This window comes from Lepisma saccharinum, chromosome 1 (genome assembly GCF_977018435.1).
Source record: "Lepisma saccharinum chromosome 1, izLepSacc3.1, whole genome shotgun sequence".
Classification (NCBI taxonomy): Eukaryota; Metazoa; Arthropoda; class Insecta; order Zygentoma; family Lepismatidae; genus Lepisma; species Lepisma saccharinum.
The window spans coordinates 130,514,043-130,526,559 of NC_139229.1; the positions used below are offsets into that span (position 1 = coordinate 130,514,043).

The window sequence follows — 12,517 nt, forward strand, 5'->3', positions numbered from 1 at the left end:
ACATGAGACAACGCTTTCGACTTGTAATGCAGAGTTTTCAAATTCAATCCCTGTACATTGTTCGTTGTTGTAGCCGATTTCTTTTACGTCGGTTTACAGCTACTTTGAGCTAATCGCGACGATGAATCTGAATGGTGATTAGATGAGATAAACGAAAGACAAGGTCGTGTAGGCGGGACGTAAAACACAACCTGTTCTATCTGTGGGCTCATGCACCACAGCCTCGTTGACCTACTAACAAAAATACACTTTCCGAGGTATACTGCGTGTGTGTATAGTTCAATTACTACACACTCACACACGCACACACTCGTACATTTTTTTTATTATTTTACAGCAGAGTGTTCGGTTTCACTTCAATCAATGTATCCACAACAAAAAATGGTAAAGCACACGTAAAAAAAAATTCTCTTCACTAAATGAAAATGTAATTCACAAAATTTACAATTTGTTCTGTATAAAGATACATTCTCAGATATTGTGCAATCCGCTGTTTATGTATGCAATTTTATTAGTTTCTGTCTGTAAAAGTACAGTTTTAGCTTGTTCTCTTCAATTTTAATGAAACACAACAGTATTTGCAAGCAATACCAAAATGAAACGCTGAGCATTTCAATTTTACGTAGTTGGTTTATGGAATTCAAGTTCGTTCTTAAGAGAGGGGTTTCACCGAATTCCATCCACCGAAGAAAATAAAGCTCGTGCCCGAAGCTGGAGTAAGAGAGCTGGTGCTTTATCATTAATTCATAACCCTTGTGGGAATAGCATATCAATCAGACAAGTATTGCATTGCGTTTCTAAACTAATACTATACACATGTACGGGGAACCTAGAAAGAAATATCTTTTCTCTTTCCAGCCTGATATAGTCGTTGTAGCACATAGCCCAGTGGATAACGTCACAGCTGAACTCCTTGAAAATAAGTCTATCCGAATCGAGAGGTCGTACAAACCGGATTCGGCCACGCAGCTAATGGTCCTCCCAGAGATGTCCGCTAAAGCAGAAGACACGATCAAATCCCTGGAAGAGGGAAAGTTCATTCTGTGTTTTGGGTTGACCTCGGAGATCGCCGACGATCTTGGGCTAAAGTTAGCTGTTGAGCAAAAAGTTCAAGAGAAACATGTGCAGCTTTGGAGGAAGGTGAGTTGTGGCAATGAAATTTAAGGAACCTGTACATTTTGTTCCACCGTTAATTAAAATTATTGCATCTCAGTCACTTCTGCTCATTATTTAATCAATCTTAAGAATCTAGAGCATATTCCGGTTTATTTACAATGTACGATTCTCGAAATGTTCTAAAATTGCTCAAAAGTAAAGTAATAAGTATATAAATACTTAATAATGTTCTTATTTTTGACATAAGTAAATATAGAATTGGATTCATTTTGGTTACTATTTACTTGTAAGAGTACTCCGAGTTTTAATTGCAGACTTTGAACTTTTTCAGTATATTAAACCCTGTTCATGGTATGAACACTTATTGAACATGACGTGGCGGCCATCTTCGGTCCACATTTGAAGCAAAGTGTCCGTACAAAGAATGTGTTTGTCTGCTATTCTGAAAAACATCCCCATTTTTTTCTCTCATATTATACAAACATATTATTCACTGACGACGAAGACAATATAGTAGATAGGATAAAGAAAATAAATGTCTGGTATCCAGTCAATATAAATCTTGAAGGTACATTTAAATATAACTGTTTTCACTCAAATTGGAGAGGACTGAACTTGAATAATTGTATGAGTTTCTGTGTGTAAGGATAGTCCCAAGGGGACCTCGAGTGAGAGACTTGAAATTCAAAATAATATTTTCGTAAATTTTCTTAGATTGACTAATATGGTATCTATTGTTGAATTTCCAATGCTACAGGTTATCACAACTCCTGAGCCAAAGGTGGTTGTTGTCACGGAGAAGAATTTTGATTGGTTGGAGAAGTTGAAGGCTGAAGTAATGAACAATACTAACGGCTGTTCGATACTTGTCGTAGTAGAAAAGGAGACTTTCAATGGCGTCGTGGGGCTTGTGAACTGTATCAGACGGGAACCAGGTGGAGAGCGAGTCACGTAAGTATTCACGTAATAATCCGAGAAAATATATGCAAATGTATCAACAACTCTTTTGAGGGCTAGGGCCTACCAAACGTTTATTTACTATTATTATTGTTTAAGGGGTAGTGTATCGAGTTCCAGAATCAATAACACCATAGCTGAAAATGTCGATCATTACATTATACTGTTTTTGTTTTTTTACCTGAATCTTGTGTGTACGTTGAACCCCTTTTCAAGAGATGAATACTTATCGGCAATGACTTGGCGGCGATCTTTTGTCCACATTTGAAGATATATCTCCATATTGCAAATGTTTGTGCCACTGTCCAGAAAAGCATTACAAGGCAGACCTGCTGAAGCTGTTTTATGCCGGTCTCTGGGGCGGAGTGGTTAATATAACGCGCTACAATGCCAGTAGTGCAAAGTTGGAATCACAGGTGTCAAGATGAAATCCTGGATGGCGTCATCAGGCATTTTATCTGTTCCTCGTTTATCTTTATCGCCGCCCCCATGGCGCAGTGGTAGCGTCTTTGCCTTGTAATTATGGGTCTCGGGTTCGATACCCGGTGGAGGCACAAGTGGTTCGGATCCCACTTTAAACTGTAGGTCCAGTCCCGATTAGCCTTACTGTGCATAAAGTGGACTTAAAACACCAAATCAAATCAATCAAACCAAATCTTTATCGCCGTGATTAATCCACTAGGTAAAAGACGTGGAATAACGAAAAAAATTAGACCTTCCTTATGATGTTGTCGTAACGCTGTTGCCTTTTAATTAATGTTTGTTCTCCAGTGGAGGCACATAGCACGGTGATTCGGATGCCACAGTACACCGCAGATCCTGTCCCAATATCCTATCTCAACACGAAGAGGACTTCAAACAAACTTTTCCGAATACCCTGCAGGGAACTTATTCAGAATGCTTGAATGTTGCATTACATTACACGTCATTATTCATATTTTCAAGTGCTGCATATCAGGCCTCCCCGATTACGTAGTGGTAACGTCGTCGCCTTTTAAACATGGGGTCCCGGGTTCGATATCCGGTGGAGGCACATAGTGGTTCGGATCCCACTCTAAACTGTAGGTCCAGTCCCGATTAGCCTTACTGTGCATAAAGTGGACTTAAAACATCAACTCAATCAATCAATCAAAGTGCTGCATATCAGTGTTATGAGAGTTTGCGTTTTGGTTTTAAGTGCACTTTATGCACTGGGCCTACAGTTTAAAACAGTGTTATACATAAATAATGATATTTTTTCTTGTTTGAAACCAAGTTTTTATGAACTCGCCCTGAAATTGAATTATATACATTGTTCTAGGTGTCTCTTCATAATAGACCCGACTGCGCCTTCATTCTCTCTAAAGAATCCATTCTACGCTAAGCAACTGAGTAGAAATTTGGTCATGAATGTTTACGACAAGAAAGCGTGGGGAAGCTTCCGACACCTCCCGCTGGAGGACACTGGCCTTGTTCCTTGCGAGCACGCCTACGTCAACAATTTGGTCAAAGGGGACCTGTCGACCCTTTCTTGGATCCAAGGACCTACCAGGTAAGCATAATGACGGTTTGCTTCAGAGTACCATTCTCATCATTCCCCTTTCAGTTCCTTCTCTCCCTTGCAATTCTCTTTAAATTTATTGAAACTTCAAAATATGTATGCCCTTATTCCTTTTCACACCCCAGTTATAAACGTATTGCATGTATTTATTCTAATAAACGGTGTCTACCTAATCTTCCCTAGGAATTCGCTGCTTGTTACACGATCAGGAAATCGAAACATATTCCCAACCAGACACTGAATTGAGGACTAAAAGTGGTAAACGTTGTAAGTGCGAAAAGCGAAATCGCATCGTTCCGCACATCAGCCCGTAAGAACGTGCACACTAGTGACCTCTTTACACGCCCTTTGAACTACTTAGAGGGCTACCAGCCACATTTCACGTTTACCACATTATAAAGCATGGCACATTTCACAGTTTAACTTGAAAAATGGGTGTTTGAATTACTGTGCCACTTACAGCGTTTACCAATTTTAGTCTTCAATTGTATCCTGCTATTTTCTCCGAACCTGCTCAGTTCGTGGATCAGCTGTGGAGCGTATTTAGAGTAAAAGCATGGAATATTTTTTTTAGATAAGCTTGAAATACCACACGCAGAACATACCACAACATTGTATTCTTATTTATTTCTAAACAATCGATGTATTGCTTGTATTGAGATACTAAAAGCACATTTAACTTATCCAATTTAGGGGGGCAGATGTTTGTGATGTTGTTTATGCATTTGTTTTCGTTATTATTCACATCATAATTATCATTTTCAATTTGAGACATGTCTGGGAAAATATAAGTAGAGCACTCAAAATCGTTCGTGTCCGATCGGTGATTACGAACAATGTGGCCATTCACTTTCCTATTGAACGCATTCAGGGAACAGAACGACTTCCTATTCGAAAGTGACACTGAAACGCATGGTTTAATCTTAATACGTGGTACCGTCGTATAGGATTACGATTCTTTCTTATTGCATATTAATATCATTCCTATATATCATCTATGGTTCGTATTGGAAGAAGGCTAAAAAGTGGTTTTCAGCGTTCCTAGTCAGCTTCTAATCCTTAAACTTCCATGCTAGATAAGAATATACAATATTTCAACTCCTATAATCTTTCTAGCATCATCTTAACAAAACATTAAAACACTAATTTCAGATTCACGACCGACGATTCATTTGAGATGTGCAACGTATATTACTCATCCCTCAACTTCAGGGATATCATGCTGGCAACAGGTAGATTGGCTACCGACACCAAGGATCGCATTGAACAAGTAAGTTTGACAGAAATGGCGAGTGGTATGTTTGATGATCTGATAAAGCATGTACTATGTAAATACTTCCTCAACGTACGGATCGCATGGAATGCTCAGCTTCAACTTCAACCCTAGGAAGTCTCCGCCCACGTATATCTGCCAGAAGCGCAGAAATGTATACTGAGCATGTGACTGGTCCTTCCACTGCAGGCTTCTGCACCAAGCATATAGGCTCGCTGACTAACATCATGCAAACTATAGTGATAGGTTAGTTATTTCAGCAAACAACAGTCTGTTTTAGAACTATGAACAATAAAAGTAGTGACTGAACTTTTTAATTACTCGACGTTTGGATACATTTCATATGTCTTACTGAAGAGTAATAAGCAGAATTAAATATAATTCCAGTTACAACAAATAATCAGCAACAATTTATTAAACAATTTAAAACTAAACAGTTTCCTTTTATGAGATACCAATAAACAGTAAATGTAAACGTATTGAAACGTTTAATCAGTACAAGTAAATTGTATTGCCATTATGAATATCGCAGCACGGACAGTCTCAGCCTTGTATTTTTAAAGATAACACGAATAAAGATAAATACATTTCAGCAATATATCGCCCCTACTTACAAACCAGTATAACATATGTGTTGCATGAAGTTAACAGAAACTACGAAAATGGAAAACCTATTGGCCATCCTCATACACTTCTAAATTAAGCCAACTGCTCATAGGGTTCAGCGGAGAAATGCACAGTACGCTGTGAAAAGTGGTGCGTAAGAGAGAAGCTAGACTCGCACCGAATGTGGACAAGAGAGATGGCAGCCGCTTTTACGGAAATAAGCGATCTATTTCCCTTGCTTCTAAGTTTCATGGCAATCGGTCGTTTCTTTTCAGGAAACTCCTCTGGGCTTAGAGTTCTCGGGAAGGGATTCGACGGGAAGGCGCGTGATGGGTCTCTCGACGAACAGAGGGATCGCCACAAAGGTACAAGCGCAACGAGTGTTCCTGTGGGAAGTTCCAAGGACATGGACGCTGGAAGACGCCGCTACAGTGCCTTGCGTGTATGCAACCGTGAGTACACATGTGTAATCCAGGTTAATTAAGTTAGGGGGCAGTTATGAACACTATGTGTAAATTCTTTATGCTTTTGAGGGTATACCAATATTTATTGTATACAAGAGCATATTGTTGCAAGGATATGTACTTCTTGGGATGGGAGAAAAATGAGTACTTCTTGGGATGGGAGAATAATGAGTAATGTTATGGAATACGAACGGTTAAAATAACATAATAAATCATGTCCTCATACAACTCGCTTCGCTCAATATTCATTGTTAGCAATAATATTTTAATTATCATTCACTGTTGCAGAGAGTTATGTTAATGTATTTAGCAATACAAGTGCCAGTTTAGATACCTTATTATCTCATTGATACCGGGATTAGTTTTTTTGCACAGAACCAATACTTTAATTCGATAAACATTTATACAAGCTTTGTCAAGGAACCACGGAAACTGGTCACCAACTCCATCCTTGATTTTTTGTTGTTATTTAGTGTTGCTTTTCTGTCACTCTTGGCTAATCGCGACGTTCAGGATGAGCGATAGTGATGCTGTACGTTAAGAGAATGGCATTTCTAAGGGCGTTGAAGGTACCAGGTGGTTATAATTAAAGTGACGGTGTTCAGAGTGGTACAGCACGGGCTGTAATGAGAGTAGCAGTCTGAAACTTCGTAGATATGCTAATGAAGCAATGCGCTCGCGAATTATGCAAAAAAAAAAAAAAAATAGTTCCAATTCTCGCCACCAGGGTAAAAAACGGCGCTGTAAGCAATCAAAACGTGGAATTTTCCATAACTCTGACGTCAAAGTCGGTGAAATTGCCTAACCATTGTGTGAGCTCCCTGGTTGTTGTTGGTGACGCTTGTTGCTTTTTCCTTTAGTAATGTTCATGTAATTCGAATAGTGAAATTGTAGCGATATTTTATTACAAAGAGTATTGTTTTCTGCGATTTATAGTGTTTTTCCTGTAACTATACCAAGTTTTGACTGCTTACAGCGCCATTTTTTACCCTGGTGGCGAGAATTGGAACTATTTTTTTCTTTTTCATAATTCGCGAGCGCATTGCTTCATTAGCATATCTACGAAGTTTCAGACTGCTACTCTCATTACAGCCCGTGCTGTACCACTCTGAACACCGTCACTTTAATTATAACCACCTGATACTTACATTATGAACATTGATTGATTTTGTTTATTTTACTTCGCATTTCTGCCACTTTTGGCTAATCGCGAAGATGAGGATGAATGATGATACATGTATGATGAAGTTGATGAAGGGACACATAAAGGAATACCGATGCCCAGACCTGTATTCGAACCCAACACCACTGGCATCGTACTGCTGGCATTATGAACAGATTTCCATTCAGAACTTAGGAAAGTCTCAAATGTTCTCATCTGGGTATGATCGCACTCAAGGTGATAACAGCTAACCAGTGACTATGCCATAAATGCATCAGAACGTAATCAGTTTATCTCTGACAGGTTCAAGGTGGTCGATTATTACATATGTATCAACTGAGAAATCCTGATAATTTACATGAAAATTAAAAATCGACGTCCCCTCACGCACACACGCTGCGCCCTCAGTTAAGGGGGTCAATACCTATTAGGAATGAAGGATCACCGAAAGTAGTTTAGGATATCTACTAGTTAATAACAATGAGCAATATATATATCCGATTACGCAGGTCGCAACTTGTCTAGTAGATATCACTGTTGCATTAGCCTCATCTACTCTGTGTTGATGCCCATTTCAAACTTCATTTGCCTATTTTCGATCTTGTGTTAAGCCTATTCTTTTATTTCCAGTCCTTTCATTTCCTTTGCCTATTTTAATGTAGGCCTAATTTTAGTGCTTATGAATATGTTTCTTGTTTTACAATAATGTTCTTTCTCTTTTCAGGTGTATTACGCTCTTGTAATCCGGGGGCGTATGCAGCCGGGAGAGTCCATTCTCATCCACTCCGGCAGCGGAGGGGTGGGGCAGGCAGCCATCTCTGTGGCCCTCCACATGGGCTGCAAGGTGTACACAACCGTTGGAACTCCTGAGAAGAGGGAATTTCTGAAGAAAAGATTCCCACAGGTAAGACAACTAGAACTTATTCCAATACAATGAAGTGACGGAGGGGGATATTTACGGGATTAAATCCTGAAAATACTCTTAGTACAGTGACGTAGATACTTAGTGTTTTCAAAAATAAAACATTTTTGAGTTCGAATTTACCATTTCTACTAGAAATGCGGCGTTCTTGGTAAGCACGGTGTCATGCCCCCATTGTATTTTGGAGGAGGGTGGGAGAGACTTAATTGAAAATTATTGTTTTTCTATTTGTGTTTTTCAAATAGTTGATAAGGTGCTGAATCAGCAATAACTAGGCTCGAAATCGAGTCAAAACTAGTGTAAAAATTGAAGAAAATGTGACATTGTTGCAGAAAAATTAAGGACAAAGACCCAAACACATGTAATTTTCCTTATAAGCTGATCTGATGGAATGACATTAATAAAAGTTGGAAACTATGCAAAAACTACTTACCACTTTGACATTTCTAGTGTTGAGAAAAGTACTCTTTCATAATTTGTATGTACTCTGTCTCTGAATACTATGGAGCCGCGCATAGCTAAAGAGAAGGGGAGAAAGCTAGTTGGTGTAGGAAAGCAGTGCGCGCTCTGCACACAGCTGGTACATGCACTCGTTTCTCCTCTCCGTCTCGAGTCACCACTTGCGCAGAGACTTGTGTTCGTTCGCTCGCTCGCTCCAGAGATACCCGGGACAGGGTATAGATGATTAGTACAGTCAGTGGCACTTCCAGGCTGTAACGACACCGCTGAAAGCAACATGTTATGCCGATGTTGGTTTAAACTGCATCTTGACGCTGATAAGTCCAAATGGTATTTCTCTCTCTCTCTCTCTTACTTCCAGCTACGGGACAAGCACATATTCAATTCACGTGACACCTCCTTCGAAAAGGACGTAAAGAAAGCCACCGAGTACAAGGGTGTAGATCTCATCCTGAACTCCTTAGCCAAAGAGAAGCTGCTGGCGTCTATGAGGTGTTTGGCTAAACATGGGCGATTTTTGGAGATCGGAAAATTCGACCTTACAACCAACAGTTCCCTAGGTAAGTTTAGACCCCTTGACGTGACATGTCGACCTTGCAACGTAAAAGTTGCATTACTTGATTGACTGATTTGATTTATGTTACTTCGCTTTTCTGTCAGTTTTGCTAATAGCAAAGATGAGGATGGGTGATATGATGAAACTGAAACTGATCAAGATACACTCATAAAGAACATCGATGCCGGGATTCGAACCGGGAATCTTTGCGTAGTAACACACTGTGATAACCACCCTGTCGCGGAGGCCGGAAAATTGCATTAGCATATCCAGTTAATATTGGTTGGCTACATCACTTTTTCTCACGTGGTTCTTAATTATAAATTGGTGAAAATTGGTAACTAACAATTGACAATTATTTTATGTTGTCTTCGGGTCTCCCCGATGGCGCAGTTGTAGCGTCGTCGCCTTGTGATCAAGGAGTACCGGGTTCGATACCCGGTGAAGGCACATAGTGGTTTGGATCCCACTTTAAACTGTAGATCCAGTCCCGATTAGCCTTACTGTGCATAAAGTGGACTTAGAACACCAAATCAATCAATCAATATTATGTTGTCTTCAAAAGAACGCAAAGGTTCACATGTTTAGAACCAATCCCTTTGTGTAACAGTAATGGGATGGTAGAGTATCGTAACGCAACTCTAAAACTGCGTTGGGATCGAACCAAGAAGCTCTACATTGAATTGGGTGATGTAGTTATTTCTCATTCATCTCTCAGATGGTTATCACTCGCTTAGCCTAAAGTATAATGTATGCGAAAGGTTACATTTAAAGGAATGGCGATAGAAATTAACTTAGGTTAGATATGGGTTTTATACTCTCCATGACTGAAGCGATATCGATTGGTTTAGAAAAGGATATTACTTACCTTACAAATAGATGAAGGTTGTTCCTACACTTGTCCTCTCAAATATCACTTCTCTGACCTCCCTGTCAGACATCGATTCAATCACACACCATCGTCCAGTAAACGTTCTCCACTTTGCTTCTCTCTCGAAATCCGCAGACCTTACTCTCTCTCGTATTCTCACCAACTGATCACACCCCGTGACAATTCCAACACTCCAAGCCTCCTCGTCTCCCAAGTCAATAACCTCACGTTTACCTCATAGTGGCCGCGGTGGCTCAGTCGGTAACGCGTCTGACTACCATGCTAAAGGTCCCGGGTTCGATCCCCGGTCGGTTCAAATCCGGGAACTTTTCTAACGATGGAAGCGGCCCCGGCGCCCACCCAGCGTCGAATAACATGGGTACCTGGGGGAAACCCTGGGGGGTAAAGGCGGTTAGGGGCGTGATGCTGATCACATCACCCCACTCACGACCGGATCAAGAAAGTGTGGGGCGTTACCCCCACACCCCCTATACGCCTTCATGGCGTGGTGCTATGCACAGGGGAACACTTTACCTTTTTTTTTTTACCTTTTTACCTCATTGCTTATTCCGTATTCCTACTATACTAAGAATGACATGAGCTTTGTCATTTCTATCCAATACCTTGGGTACGATACGGTATATATATGAGTATAATATACCTGTAAGATAATACTTGACTAGTATAGTTCACTAAAAATAAACTAAAGCCGTCCTTACACAATTCAAGATACATTAATACAGAGAGAGATCAGTACACATACATACCAAATTTCACAAATGAAACAGTTTGAGCAGTATGCTATTCTCCACTTACGAAACAGAACTCAAAAACTTCATCCCATACGCAAAGTGATATTACGAGTGGGGTTTACAGGGATTATAAAAAAAAGACGGGTGGGCAAAGAAATTGCTTTGAGCATGTAGATAAACATGTAGATCCTCAATTTTTTCTTATCTTTTAATAGGAATGCGTGAGTTCCTGAAGGACATCACTTTCCATGGGGTGATGCTCGACGTCCTTCAGAACGAAACTCCTCCTGTAGCTGCAGAAATCCATCGCATCTTCCAGGAAGGGCTGCAGTCAGGAGCCATCCAGCCCCTCGTTCATACAGTTTTCACTACAGATCGTGTAGAGGACGCTTTCAGGTAAGTAAACCTCCTTTTCTGAATGTTCTTTTTACATAACACTTTTATCCATATCATTCTCTTAAGCATAGCCACTTTTATTTGGGGGGAATTTTCTCATTGTTCAAACTTCACATGAAAGCAGTATGCTCAGGTGTAAATATCAGTCCGTACATTCAAAATTTCAATCACTCATTATTGCTCAAGATACTAAAGGTCCTGTAACATACAGTTTTGCACGATCTGCGAGAAATATTAGCCGAAGATAAATATGTTCCTTGAAATACATAAATTAAAAACTGAGTTAAATATATTTCCAGTGTCAAGAAACATGCCTTCAACATGAAATTTACACAGAAGAATTCGATCAAGGCTTATATGCAAGAGCATTCTTAGTTTCAACGAGGTTTTTACTGCTGATGTTTAAGTAAGGTCTGGTTTCAGATCTAAATTATTCAGAAGTACTTCATGTGAAGTACTGTACTTACATGTCGATAACTGATTGTGGTAAAGCATAATCATTTCGTATGTACAATTTGTAGTCTTTCTTAAACAGATACATGACGACTGGAAAACATATTGGAAAAGTTATTGTGAAAATCAGAGATGAGGAACCCAAATTATTCTACAACCCGGCTCCTACGGTTATACCAGCTGTACCCAGATTTTACTGCAATCCGCAAAAGACTCATATTATAATTGGTAAGTCTTAGAATTAAAAGGTTTGGTCAAGTGCGTCTTACCCAAAAACCCATAGCTATGAGAGTAAGTTTGTGACACTAAGCCCCGAAAATTCACATGAAAGTTTTGCATTATCCACATATCAAAAAAAGCACAAAATTAACACTCGAATCGAACACAGAAATACTTATATCCACGGGCGTCCGGAAGTGGGGGGCAAGGGGGGCCATGCCCCCCTTGGAAAAAGGATATTACCATAAACTTACATATTACACAAATATATTTCATTTCATTCAGAGTAATTTATGTTAATAGTTGCAAAGATGTTGCAGGAACATGATAACTTCAATCTGAATAAGTATTTTTTGAGGGGGTGGCACTATTATGGGGGGGACATATTTGCTCCCTCCCCTGAAAAAAAATTACCATGCTTGCCCCTCCCTGGAAAAAATCCTGAGGACGTCTATGTTTATATCCGGTAGTTACTTTCAAGACGTTAACCCAAATGCACATCTTGCATTCTTTTAGCTTTGTTTGAAGTTCCAATTAATACACAGATAGCCTAATCGGGACTGAACCTAAAGTTTAAAGTGAGATCCGAAGCATTGTGTCCCTCCACTGGGTATCAACCCGGGGCCACATCATTACAAGGTTACGGTTACTACTAGGCCATAGAGGAGGAGACTGCTTCAATGTAACAAATAATAATAATATAAATAAGAACTTTCGTTTCTTTAGTCACGTAAATTATTTGTACTTACTCAAAGTTTCGATATATTACAC

The 12,517-nt window shown here is 39.7% G+C and overlaps 1 protein-coding gene across 1 annotated transcript in view; it reads left to right on the top strand.

The window, feature by feature from the left end:
- LOC145985659 (fatty acid synthase-like) overlaps positions 1-12,517 on the top strand; it is a 73,948-nt gene that overhangs the window by 32,474 nt on the left and 28,957 nt on the right. Inside the window, exons 20-28 of the mRNA XM_083119730.1 lie at positions 859-1,140; positions 1,874-2,067; positions 3,374-3,604; positions 4,766-4,883; positions 5,768-5,944; positions 7,843-8,022; positions 8,861-9,059; positions 10,894-11,074; positions 11,610-11,755. Of these exons, the coding sequence (XP_082975856.1) occupies positions 859-1,140; positions 1,874-2,067; positions 3,374-3,604; positions 4,766-4,883; positions 5,768-5,944; positions 7,843-8,022; positions 8,861-9,059; positions 10,894-11,074; positions 11,610-11,755 (1,708 nt within the window). The remainder of the gene's footprint in view (positions 1-858; positions 1,141-1,873; positions 2,068-3,373; positions 3,605-4,765; positions 4,884-5,767; positions 5,945-7,842; positions 8,023-8,860; positions 9,060-10,893; positions 11,075-11,609; positions 11,756-12,517) is intronic.